This window comes from Notothenia coriiceps, unplaced genomic scaffold (assembly GCF_000735185.1).
Source record: "Notothenia coriiceps isolate Sejong01 unplaced genomic scaffold, NC01 NC01_scaffold00010093, whole genome shotgun sequence".
In the NCBI taxonomy this organism is placed as follows: domain Eukaryota; kingdom Metazoa; phylum Chordata; class Actinopteri; order Perciformes; family Nototheniidae; genus Notothenia; species Notothenia coriiceps.
The window spans coordinates 78,160-92,344 of record NW_011342794.1 but is presented as its reverse complement, the minus strand read 5'-3'; the positions used below and the strand labels follow the sequence as shown (position 1 = coordinate 92,344).

The 14,185-nt window shown below is 42.0% G+C and overlaps 1 protein-coding gene across 2 annotated transcripts in view; it reads right to left on the bottom strand.

Moving 5' to 3' along the window:
* Window positions 1-14,185, bottom strand: part of LOC104945859 (protein shisa-9A-like) — an 83,578-nt gene that overhangs the window by 27,541 nt on the left and 41,852 nt on the right. For both annotated transcript variants that reach the window (XR_798377.1, XM_010771583.1), the window contains exon 3: window positions 4,526-4,720. Coding sequence is in view for 1 of the 2 variants with exons in the window: in XM_010771583.1 (XP_010769885.1) it covers window positions 4,526-4,720 (195 nt within the window). In the remaining variant the exon portion in view is untranslated. The remainder of the gene's footprint in view (window positions 1-4,525; window positions 4,721-14,185) is intronic.

Genomic DNA, 14,185 nt, shown 5'->3' with positions numbered 1-14,185 from the left:
CCACCCCAGCTTCCACCCCAGCTTCCATCCCAGCTTCCACCCCAGCTTCCACCCCAGCTTCCACCCCAGCTTCCACCCCAGCTTCCACCTGTAGGCTCGGGGGATAGTTATGTAATCATGACTCAATGTTCTTTGTAAATCTGTGGAATAATGAGGCCCGAGCCTAGACGCCAAACTCAAACTATGCTGCTTATAATTAACATATTAAGAAACACGTGAGTTGACTTCTGAAAGAGCTACCACTGGCATTTTGGTTTTGTTTGCCGTCATTTAGTCTTTCTACCTCTCCACACACACATTTTTCACAGTTTATGCTGCCAGGCTCCTTTGCTGTAAATCTCCGGACAGGTTTCCAATCATTTCACAGGAGCCTCTTTGAATACCACTTGTGGAATGGAAATATGTCAGTCAAGTGTGAACCACGAGGGGCAAGGGCGCTCACTTCAATTACAGAAATGGAATCAGATATGAGCCCTCTAAGGGAGGGTCGAGATTAGGAGCCCAACGATTCTGTAAAGAGCGATATGGAGCTTGATGTATTGAGGAAAGGGGGGATCAGGGGGTGAAGAGGAGTTGGTGTGTGGGTGAGACAAGAAATGCAAAAAGAACAGGTGAGGGGAAAAAGCGGATGATATAGGCGCCGATGTGAGTGAAGGAAGAAGATTGGAAATGGAGAGGGGAGGGAGGGAAGGAGCAGGAGAAAAGGTGAGAGGAAATGAAGAAGGACTGGAGGATAAAGACGAGGAAAACGAGTCACAATACATAAAAGGTTATAAGTGCAAACGGGAGAAAAAACGGTTGAGGATAAGTGGTGAGTGGAAGATGAGGACCATTTTGGATATAAAGAAGCAGAGAGGGAGAAGTGGGTTGGCAAAGGAAGCAAAGATAATTTTAAGATGTGCTGAAAGGTTTGAATGTCATTTCTACAGCGCTGCCCGGATCCATTTTAGTCCACGGAAAGAGGGCCCTGTTTGAACCCATGTTGAAACCATATAATCCTGTACACTTTATTCCGCTCTCAACCATTTTCCCGAGCCTACCGCAGCTTTTTTAGATTGATTTCATGAAGGCAGTCCCTGCTCTCAGAACATGTCGGTATGTTTTCAAAAATCATCTTGCAATGTTAACACTGCTTCAGAATAATAATCATTCACAGTGAACATTTAGAAAGTGCTCCCGTGTTCATGTAATAAAGAAAAGCGTGCCGTCCCCCTCAGTTGGTTTCTTGGTGTCACAGTCGGATTCAGAAATAATTCTTAACGATCTTCTTAATTAGATAAATATGGAAGGGGTTATAGTTCCTGGCTTTCACTTAAGTGCACTGTACACCGAAACCATTAGCTTTCTGAAATGCAAAACATAGCTGGCAGTTATGAAAGTAAATAGTCTTGATCAGGGTCACTATACAACTGAATGAATTAGAGGAAAGTGTGTGGGAGGAGTACGCAGCCACTTTATTTGAAATGTCTAACCCAGGGTGTCCGCGGGGTCTTAAAAAGTATTAGAAGTTGATAAGTCAATTTAGCGAAAATGAAGGCTATTAAAAAGTATTAAAGGGCATTTTCCAAGGTATTACATTTTGTAGCTTGTTTTCAATAAGTATATCAATTGTCCAAAGAGGTTGTATTCTACAGTCTGCCTGAATGTAATCATTGCGTAGGTGTGTAGTGTGATTCTGTGTAGTTTATTTATGGCATCCCGTTGGATCTGACGTCATCTGAACAGGACATCGCACGCTCACTGCTTGATAGCGCGAAGGTCCGTTTACGCCGTGTGAAGCTGACCGTTGAGCGGGCCGACCAAGCAAGGAGGCAGAGGCAGAACGTCCAAAATACAACCCGGTGTCGGCATTTATTACTCACGGGCACATAGTCCAGACTTCTGCAGGTAAAGTGTGTCGCCAAGGTAACCGGTTACAACTCAAAGTGGCGATGAGGTCTTAACATTTATGGAAAGGGTCTTAAAAAAGGTCTTAAAAGGGATTACATCTGACTTCAGGATTTCTGCATATACCCTGTAATCGTATTTATTTGGAGGAATGTCAGTTTTCAACCAATAGGAAAATTATGAAATGAAAGTTTATTCATCACCGGCTTAATGTCTTATGTAAACCAGATTCAATGATATCGAGTAAAGAATGTCAGATAATTGGTTAGTCTTCTCAATGAAAAACCAAGTTGTGTTGGTTAGTGTTTGTTTGCCAGTGCTGGAGTACGTTGTGTAGGAAATATTTACAAAATAACTTGCCTTTTTCTCAATAGTTAACAATCCGAAATGTGACCAAAAGCTTGCCTTATTTAGAAGACAAACTCAAACAAGATTATTCTAGTGTGTCGAATGGTTCCACCTTTTCCTAGGATTAACGTACCTTTTACTTATGACATAACGTTTTGTAGACTTTACGAATTGCAATTCTTATGTGAATTAATTTCCCTTTACTCATGATTGTGACCTCACTTCGATTTTTAACAGAAAAAATCCATTTGACTTTTCACATCGTGCACTATTTGTGTCTCGTCAGGTTGAATTCCTTGTAATTACAGACTTGTAAAAATGGTTTAAGTCAAATGAATGATTCAAAGGAAAATACATATTTTAATACTGTTCTCTCAATTTGTAATACTTCCATTAATTTAGCCAAAATCATCCTTTTCCTTGTTCATTTGTATCCTCAACCTGCTTCATCTTTTTCCCTGAGATTTCCCAAAATGCCATCCTCTATCCCCGGAGCGTGTGCTGCATCCATCTGTTGCTTTTAATGTGTGTTTGAGATGAAAGGAAAGCTGCAGCCTAACCTCACAGAGGAAGATTTTCCAGTTGGGAAACAGTGGGTTTGAGTCCCTTCCTCAAATTGCGGACTGCACTGTGAAATATTGAAGCTTCTGTCAGCACATAAATTGGCATCTTTTCTATGATGGATATATTCTCTCCTTCTTGAATATCGGTGCGATATATTGAGTTGAGAAAGAATCCCTTTGTTCTCTGACCCTCGGGGACCGACACCGCCATCGTCTTCTGTCAGCACGTCAGATAAATGAACCATTTTCTGCAATCAAACACAGCTGTAGCTGAAAATATCTATTGTGTGATGTCTATATTTGCCCTGCATTCTGGGAATGAACAGAAATACACCGCCTCACAATCTGACAACATGTGCCAGGGTCCAGGACTCGGGATGACAGTGCTAATCACCGTTTTTCATGATGTTCTCACGAGGATTAATCTCTTAAAGCTCAAACATGATGTGGTCCACTTCTCACTTATTATTCATCCGTTTCTGCTTTCAATTTCGCTGGCAGTTATATAAACTTCTACTATAATTACACAGCGTCGCCTTGCTTCCAGGGCATAAAGCAGTACATAAACAAGCATGATCATTTATTACTGTAACATGTCTGGGGATGAGTCACGGTCCTCTGCACGCAGTGTGGTGTCGGGAGTCATATTTATATTTACAATAAAGAGAAAGTTCACACCTATTTGTCATCTGAGTCCACTATTTCTTACTCTGCTGCTTGGCATGCAGGGATTTTAAAAAGATGAGCTGATTGTTTTTTTAATAAATACAGACAAATGGCATCTTGCAGCTGTTTGTACTGATTTCTCGATGTGTGTGTTTGGATGATATCTGGCGTGAGTGGGCTGAATGTAAGTGAGTGCAGGGCACCTGTCTAGCATAAACAAGCTCACACACGCACTGACAAATTCACAAGACAATCCAAAATGAATTCAGGTTATGAAATAGTGATGCCGCCGCCAAAAGCATATGGGCATGGTGAGGAGAATTTAAATCAGCTGCAACTGGTAAATGAGCTCATTGAATCTTGTGGCATGCATTAAGCTGTCTAACAGCTTGATGTCAGGCTATTACTGTTTTACAGCGCGTCCAGTTTGGTAGTTTAATCAATATCACCTGTCAGATCAGCCTGCAGAGCTCTGTGGTTTAATCGCATCGCTGCTGGGTTTGGTTAACTGTAATGAAAACTAGTCAAGTTGGCGACGTCAAACGAAAAACATGATCGTATTGTTCTTGAATGGTGCCTCACTTTAATGGATAAAAACATATGGTATCGAATTAACCTGCAAATGCTCTTGTAAAAAAAAAAAAACTTCTCTGTGGATTTATGTTTTTGCCGACAATATTGTTTGTTACTTAAGCAGCTGTTGACTTCTTCCCTTTACTTGTGGCCTCTCAAAGTTGATTAAGAGAAGTGAGAATCAGCAGTCAATGATGGTATACAATCGTGAACCATGAGATGTCCTTGAGCATAAATGTGCCTCAAAAAATATAAGACTAATGGGTGCAGTTGTATGAAAACGTAGCTTCTGACAGAATGAAAACACACGCAAACAACCGAAAAAATAACAAGTAATTAAGATTCATTCTGAAGTTTAAACTGCCAAACATTGCTATAGAAAGTTCTACAATCAACCCCCCAAAAAAAACAAGAGCACAACATCAAGTACGCTATTCCTTCTCACACTGTAACCGTTCTTTAGTTCAGATAATCAGAGGCACACTCACCCACAGCCTTCAGGGAGGCGTACTTGTTGAAGTCCTTGTTTTGCTGCTGCTGTAGCTGCTGATGCTGTTGTTGTTGTTGTTGTTGTTGCTGCTGCTGCTGTTCGTAGACGTGAGCCAGCTGGTTGAGGGCCGGGTAAGGGTGCTGCTGGACCACGTTCGAGCCCACTCCCACGTTGTTGTTGATCTGACCACCCTCTGTGGGAAGGGACACGTGAAAAGATAAGGTTAGAATCGGGTCTAGTGCGAGCGTTGACAGTTTCAAGCTCTTACATAACACCCTCCTTTTTCACACTGTAGCATCTGCCAATTTTAGAAATGAAGCTCGACAATTCTTCCAACATCCATTCATGTCGGTACCATCAGCCGATGGACTCTTGCCATCATTCTACAGCTGCAGCCTATTATATGTCGTGCTGCCTTCTACACATTTGGACAGTTACTAGAGAGTATATATGTACGCTGAAAAGCTGCATCTGCTGTCATTGACATCAGGTTTTACCATTCATTTGACCATGCATGTCAGTGCTACAGTTGTATGACGGTTTTTAAGATGGAATACTCATGTACCAGGATACAGAATTCACTATATTGCTGAGCTGACATTTTGTATGTAGATTGACTAAGATGACTAACAGCTAATCAAAAAAAGAAGTTTGAATTGTTTTATAGAAACTTCTTGAAACCTGGTGTGAGATACTGTGAGAAAAGTCTGAACACTGTGTCCTTAATAAGCCCTCAGTCGAGAACAAAGGGTCAAAATGTTCAAATTAATAATGTAAATGAAAGCCAAGGAATTCTCACACTAAAAGTTTGTTTGATTGTAAAATTAGAACTACCTAAATTAATCAAACATTAAATAAACTGACTAAATGTTTCTTGTTTGTAAGATAAAGTTTGTTTGGGAGGCGTGTGGTGCAGTGGGTTGTGCCTTGGTGTTGGGATCAGGGGGTCACAGGTTCAAACCCCACTGCAGTCAGCATGTCGTTGTGTCCCTGAGACACTTCACCCCAAATTGCTCCAGTGGGGATTGCCCACAGTATTGAATGTACTAAGTCACTTTGGATAAAAGAGTCTAACATGTAATGTTTCATATTTTTTACTAGACAAACTATTCCTAGTACGCCAACCAGATGGAATCATTTGATCCTCGGTGTCTCCCCATATCCCCTTGACGGTACAGTACTTCTATAGGAACTATCTGTCTATCTTTACAGTGCTGACCTGGGGTTAATCCCACTGCAGTGGCAATGAAAAAGATCTGTCACAAGCAGACACTTCAGACATTTCCACAGGACCAATGTTCTTGGACGTGATTGTAACGTTTGGCCAATCTTTTGCACTCAATGCTTCAAATGTGAAAATGCTCTGCAATCGGACCCACTGCTCTCACTTCTGCATTTCAAATAGATTTGACTTGTCTGCATAGTTGACAGATTCTGTACTCTGCATTTTTCACATAATCTAAAATACATTTGACCCTCTCAGCTGAACTCTAAACTGAAGTTGTAACGTGACTCAAGTAATGGGAAGAAACTGCTGTGAAAAGCTGATGCAGTGTAGGATACTGCAACATTGGCATTTGGGTTACATTGACAGTTACAGTACATGAACATGTTCATTGTCACTATTTAATTATTCATTATGTAACATCTCGTCAATTAGTTTTAGCTAACAATTTCAATAGGTTATCCACTACTTTTAGCTAACAACGCCATCTGTTTATCCGCTACTTTATTTTAAATATTTAAACTGTTTGACCTTTACTTCCGGCAATTTCTTTTTCCCATCAGTCCTTCATGTTCTAGCACATTTTAAAATTAGCCCTCTCAACCAAACCACGGTTGATTAATGCATGAATCAGCCTTAATCAGAAACCGCACCTTAAACCGCCCTCCTCTGTAACACGCAGACACCAGATGGCAGGATATGTAAGGACAGATTTGAAGGGCGGAGTTGTACGAGAGCGGCGAGGAAGTGTAGCTGAACTGCACTGATCTGACTTTAAAGCACACACGAATGTTAGACTGTGTGGGAATTCAGAGGACACTCTCTTCAGCACCGTTCTCTCGCTGCGCTGAGTCTTGACGGATAATTGCAAATTCCTGTTACCGAACGCGAAGGTATACCCTCGCTAAGTGAAACCGTTAAAAGCCCCAAATTCTGCCACTTGATAATTGGAGAAGTACGAACAAGTTATGAGACGCAGAGCTGGAGAAAGGAACAAGAGGGGGAAAGTGAAAAACAGGGGAAATGAGAAGGAAGAGGCTGCATAAGAAATGAAGAGACAAAAAGGAGGTGTGAGCCAAATCCTTCAGGCAGAAAGTTAAAGAATAACCAAGGACAGTAAAAGATGGACAGTCTCAATACAGTCTCCTTCTCCTTTCAGCCCTCTTAGGTGTCCCTACAGATAGCCTTCTGTTGCTCATTAGAAAATAAAGAGGAAACCATAGGACAACAACCAGACAATATAAACGTCCTCCTCCATCTTCTCTTTTATCCCAGCGGTGAACAGTCCAACTGTCGAGCGAGCAAGTTGTGCTGTTACTAATGAATCCCTTATAGCCCTGGCAATGATTCAAACCACACGTACTGACGAGGTAAAGAAAGAGAGAAGAGGCAATTGAAAGCGGCGTTGGAGTGCCAGACAGCGTGAGGCCGTGCAGAGAAAAGAACAAGAGACAAGATTCCCCAATGTGATGAAATGTCCCATGGTGCTTGGTGAAAAGAGAAAAAAAGGACACATGTAGGTTCTTATGGACACCTGGCCTCCAAAAGGCAGTGTGAATGGAAATGGCATTGATCCACGATAATGCTGAAGCCCTTCTCTTTCATGCATCTGATAGAATCCTTATTCAGCCCCGCCACGGTGAATGCCCGTCCTCTTCTTCGTTTTTATCATAGGAGGCCAAAATGGCCAGCACGAGGTCACCCATTTTCTCATCTCATAATGGATTTTGCTTGGTTTCAGAGCACAATTGCACCATTCAATATCCTATCAAAGCTCTCCCCTTGTTTTCAGGCACTCCAGAATGAAATGGTTTCGCAGTGAGACCATGAACACACACACAAAACACTACCTTACATTTGGACTGGCTTTTATATTCATGTGTGCATAGCTACAGTGTAGTTATGACAATGAAATTCTTAAGTTGCAGGCTCCACCAACAGTGCAACACAATAACTCAGATAAAAGAGTGCAAGTAAATACAATAAAATAGAATATAATTGAAACAGAATATAATAGAAACAGTGCGGAATAGTCTATATACAGTAATTGGAATATAGATTGTGAGTGTACGCAAATGCTCAATGATGTGGATTTATTGTAATCTGGTCAGATAAATATGAAATAGTCTAACCAGAGGGACTACAAATACAATGTGTTAAACTGGACTCGTGTCTGCTCTGCCAAGTTGGCTGGCTGCGGGTGTGACAAGCTGGCAATTCAAATTACAGCCTCGCTGCGCCTCAGATAAACATCTGGTTACAACCGGGTGTGTTTTGGCTTCGAGTAATATTTGGACATTTGTGAAATACACTACATATTTGCTTTCGGGCACAAAGTTAGATGAGAGGGGTGATATCATTCTGCTGTTCGCATTAAACAAACGGCATTGTCAAGTATGTTGGGAGATTGTTTCCCATATTATTAAGTTTGATGTTGACTTATCATCATACTTTACAACCTTGAGACCTCAGAAATCGGGAGCATTTCAAAACCACCGCGGGACTTTCAGTTGCCCGCGCTACTAAAGAGACGTGTTACCATGGAAACCAAACAATGGTGTAGCTGTATTAAAGTCCGAGTGGAAACAGTCCTGAGTAAATCTGATTTTGTCAGAAATCCGGATTAATGCGGGAGAAATATGACCCCGGGAGGAAACCGGGAGAGGGCTATGAAATCGGGAGTCCCCCGCGAAAATCGGGAGGGTTGGCAAGTGTGCTTATCATCAACATTTCTCAGGTTGTCGTGGAAGTCAAAGTTAACTTTATTGTCAATCTCAAAATATGTTTGTACACACAGAGAGATCGAAATACTGTTTCCCACAGTCCCGAGGTATACAAAAACTCACACATTAAAATGCAAGAACACTCAATAATTTACAAAAAAACCCACAAAATAAGCGTTTACTTCTAAGCAGGATATATATTTAAAAAGATGATGTACATAGTGCAAACATGTCCATAGGAAGATGGTCAAACAAACGTTTCAGTCCAGATTTTGCCATGAATAGCCTCTCTCTGCAACCCAGCCGCTGTTCAAAATGTTGGAGTTGCATCATCCATTTTAAAACCAAATTTCACAAAGGCTTAAACAGAACCGTGATTACAATAGATGTACTCGTGGGTTTATTGGAGACATTGCAAGCACGTTATACCAAAACAATATTAAGCAATCCAGCCTACGAGACTTGCTGATAGTTCGAGCTTTCTTTGCCAATTTCTCTGTATTGCTCATGCAGAAAATCCACGACAAGGATTAATGCTGTGTACTGCTGCTCTCGGCGAATCACACTGTCCCAACTTTCTCTAATATTTACTCTAATTCTCTTTCGCTTCAGAGTGAAACAATCAACAATCTTCTCGCCTCCACTTCTCTTTGCTCGCAGAGTGCTGTAATTATTTCAGGTCTGTCGAAACACTGTGTTAGCACTCAGTTGACAAGGGTGACAAAGATAGCCAAAATACGTATAATTGTTACCTCGTGCATTCTTGATACTGCTCTAATACTGCTCGAGGACTTTTATGCAAATACCCATCATCCCTGCGCTTTGTTCTCGGTGACTGACAGCTGTTCACGTGAAGCCCATCGGGAGGACGAGGGGGGAATCTGATGTTGTGGTCAAAGTGCGTCATCAAGCTACACCAAGCACACTGATCCTCTGAGGTCACTGCAGTCTTTGAACTATCTCCAGTGACAGTCAGATTAGCTTCCTGCTACTGGAATATTTCCCAAAGATAAGGACAAACGAGAACTTTAAAGAAAGGAAAAATAATTGGATACAGTTGGGGCTCAGTTTGACAAGCAGTGAGCTAAACTAAGATCCCACAACAGTACATCTCTGCATTGTAGGATATCAGCCAAACTTTGTTTACACTGAACATTTTTACAAAGCTTTCACAATATAATTGGCACAAACAAACTGCCCTGAAACAGAATAACTATACACGTGTAGCTATACAAACGTAAAGCCCATTGATAAAGCCAATGTACATGATTAAGAAACCTGAGAAGTTGAAGGAATCTGATGCTGAAAAAATGCTTAGAAACCTCAACCATGGATCTGTTATTTCAGTTATTTGGTGCTTTCAGATTAGCTGTTGTATAAGGAGCAGATGTTAAAGGCCATGAGGTCAACAAAATCAATGAAGGTCATCCGTCCAGCGTGATTGAACAGAAAGTATTGTGTGTGTAGGACAAAGGCCAGAAGACTTGTTCATCTGGAAAGTGATGGATTGGAGTTTTACCGTAATATTGAATTCCCTCATTAATTTGTCCCATTTGTTCAAAGACTTTTCAAATGAAAGATTGAAAAGGCCTTTAGAATTCCCTAATGACATTTTGATAATCGGCGCTTGGGACTCTCTAAGTGCCAACAAAATAAAAGACCAATGACGGATACTTGGGAAATGCTAATCCAATCGTATTACTTCTCACTAAATGTTGTTTGCTTGCTTGGTTAATTTCTTCGAGTGGCAGTTTTCCACTTGCATGCACTCCACACACTGGTCTGTCACTGACCTCTATAGCCGTGCTGGGTGCTATTGAAAAACATTTATTGTTGACTGCTGATGTAATCCTGTAACTGGATGTAATCCGGTAAGAGGGGTTTTCGTCAACAATAGCAAAGAGGGAAACAAATCCCAATCATTTCAATCAGGCTGCATTGGTTCATCGGGGGGTTCCACACATTTCAAGTTGTTAAACGTCGCTCCTGCCAAAGAACCTGTGTTTATTTGAGTGGGAACTCGTTGTACAGCAATGTGTGAGGTAGAGTAAGGTTTTCAAATGAAAGCAGCACTTCTCCCAATGTATGTAAAGGTCAGAGTTGAGTTTAGATCTATTCCAGGTGGGAACGAGGTCCTACTTGTTCTCATGCAGTTGTTGTAATGTTTCTTAATATGTCTCGTTCAAAAGGGTTCAGATCAGGGGTGTCAAACTCAAGGCCCGGGGGCCAAATCCGGCCCGTGACATCATTTTCTGTGGCCCCACAAGAGCTTGCAAAGAATATTTTATATGTTTATTACACGGTTACATTAGGATTTACAGAAGCACGTTGCCCATAAACTGCATGTCCCACAATTCTTTCTCAGAATTTGACTTTTTTTCTTCTAAATATGCCTTTTTTCTCAGAATTTGACTCTTTTTTTTAAATGTCACTTCCTTTTTTTAAAATATTACTTCCTTTTTTGTTCAAACGTCACTTCTGTTTTTGACTTTTTTTACCAGATTTTCTTTTTAAATCATTTTGTGACATTCTCACTGAAGAGACTTGCAATTTTTTCCCCCAGACTTCTGCTTTCAGAGTCAGACGCAGTTAATTGTGAAGTTATTACCCTATCAGATAATAATCCAATGCAGAGGCAATAATGTAATATAATACATTATTTTATATATATATTTATATATAAGTTACAATCGGCCCTTTGAGTGCAGCCATAATGCTGATGTGGCCCGCGATTAAATTGAGTTTGACACCCCTGCTTTAGCTAGTGCACACATTTGAAATAGTGATATGTGTTGCTACCTGTGCACTAGTCAATTTCAATGGATGCAACGGCTGAAATGGATGTAAAAAAACACTCACAATTGGTTGTATTATTGTATAATAGAATCGCTCCAGGTACACCAGGTCTCCACAGGCAGCTCACAGTCAGTTAAATGGCTGCCAGAAGGCTTTAAAGGTCACTGATTATGATTTTTCTCAGAGCTCAATGAGATTGACAAGATGGAAGTCTGGCCTTTAAGATTACTTCTTACCTTCCAGTATGATAGATTCATCATTTCCATTTTGTGTTCTTTAAAAGAAGCAGTTTAAATCATAATAGAGATTTTTGATGAACTGGTAGTGGAGATGTCGGACGTAAATATGTCCTTTTCTCTTATAAAATGGAAATATATGATACTCGGCTTGTGGTGCTAAAAGCACAAGAAAATACATTTGAAAAACGAAACAGCAACGTCTTTTACTCGAAAGTTATGGATCCGGTTTTCCACAAACCCTGTTGTGCGCCATTTCGTATGGGAACCTTTTTCTTTGTACCAAACTAAGCCCTTTTAGGCCTAATCACAACACTGGCTAATTGTACATGTATATTTGAAAAGTAGCAGTAAATTGGCTAAATCATTGCTTGTGAATCAATCACTGACAGGAGGAAACTGGGAGTTTAAGCATATGAAGCCATCACAGGGAGGGAACTACTTAGGAGTCGCGAGTTAACAGCAGTGGATTTGATCATGCATTCAGTTTGAAATGTATTCCACCGTTTGAACCCTCTTTTCAGCGTACAAAAAAACATTTACATGAATTCACCCTGCAGGGGCGAAGGCGAATGTCAGGATTACAGTAAGTGTGACCGCACTGATGAGACAGCGTGTGGATGATGAGCTTATGACCGGCAGGTAACAGACAGTGCAGTCAGCACAACATGAGTCTGCATTACATATAACCCTGCAGAGGCACCCGAAACACAGAACGGTTTCAAAGGCGCGTTTCTCTCCCCCGTGGGAAGCCAGACATCCAGCGTGAAGCAGCGAAGCCTCCCGGGGCGAACATGTGGTATCTGTGCTTTCCTCATGCCCCAGACAAGAGTACACTGTAGACACACTGAAGGGATGGAAACGGGGCAGATAACACATTCAACCGTGTCCCTTGGTGTGTGCTGAACGTTGTGTGTTTTAGAAATATAAGAGAGACATCAAGCACATGTATGTAGGAGTGCTTCTATCTCACGCTTGGCCCGGCTCCATCGCTACAGTGTAATTTTCACCGCTTGTTTGATTTTGCCGTTGAAAATTGCGAGCAGCTGACTAATCTATTATTCCCTCTTTCTCCTCACTCTGCAAATGGATAAACCCTCTTCTTTTCTTCAGCTGCAAAACTGCCTCTGTCATTACTCAACCCTCTCAATCTCGCTCTCTTGTCATGGCAACAGTATTCTCTCATGTAGTATTTGCTCTGCAGCACACGGCGAGTTCGCATTGTCCCGCAGGCACCCGCGCCCACATATCAACAGGCAGGCCTGCTGTACTGTACTGAAGAAGTCATTGTTATGCAACCTATGTTGTGCTGCCTGCTGCGCCGTCGGTCTGTCTGCTCATCTCTCTCCACTTACTCTTCACGTGTCTGCTCGCCTCCTCTGAGCTTGTTCTAGGTCACATCCTAACGGCTTTGTCAGGCATTGTCAAAAGAGCCTGCATGTTTTATTGAAGGACTCGCTCTAGTTTGGTTGAAAGGCACATTTGTGAGTCGTCTTTGGGTAAAAAACGAGCAGGATGTTGAAAAGATGTTGACTATAAAACTCTGCCGCGACACTGAAAACCTGTGTGAATAGAGTCTCAAAATGAAACATGATAAGTTCCCTTTTGTCCAAAGCAGTTCTGTAAACATCTACGTGATATTAGCTCAAAACAGTAACATGAAAATCGATGCAACATGCATTTTTCTCTATCTATAAAAGCTTTGAGAGCTCTTTACTCGCCTTTATCCCTCACCTTTACAGTACAGTATGTGACAGACATCACCCTCTGTGGGAGTGTGTGGGGTCCTCTCGGTTACTCTGCATAGTTAGTCACAGTGAAATGATAAGAAGGTTATGTGTGCCTCCTGTCCGGTTTACAGTGCATATGAAGCCATGCATCTGTCTTAACCACTTCGGACCATATCTCTGTCCTGCAGCATGGAGGAAGGTGAGGATAACAGAGTGAGTAAAGTCCTCGCAATTGGACCACTGATTTACTGGGAATTTCCCCGGGGTCTGGGTGTTAAATCCCTTTTGCATGCTGGTTTGGTAAGATGAGGGCAGGGGGGGACTGGCCATTGGGAATACCGGGAGTTTTCCCTCCCGTTGACAATTGACTAGCGGTAGGCCTACCGTTGGGCCGGTCGGCCGGTCGAGTTTCCCGGGCTGATTTTTAGTCCCAGTCCACCCCTGGATGAGGGAGTTTATTTGAAGACTTGACAAAGAAAAGCACAGTTGGGCTTTAAAGGGGACCTATCATGCAAAATGCACTTTTGTATGTCTTTTATACATGAATATGTGTCCCCGGTGTTCCAGGGAACTCACCAAGAGTCAGAAAATACAACCCTCTCTCTTTTCCTCCATACCCAAATCTCTAAAAACAGGGCTGCAACGGATTTGATACATGTGGATTCTGATTTGCACCTCTATGATGTCACAGAGGTGCACTCCGCCTGTATGGTCAACTCTCCACCTATCAGGGGAATGAGAGGTTGCCGTGGCATGGCAACAGCATAGCAACAGCATGGCAACAGNTCCACCCCAGCTCCACCCCAGCTTCCAGCCCAGCTCCACCCCAGCTTCCACCCCAGCTCCACCCCAGCTTCCACCCCAGCTTCCATCCCAGCTCCACCCCAGCTTCCACCACAGCTTCCACCCCAGCTTCACCCCAGCTCTGAGACTGCCCAAGGCACACAG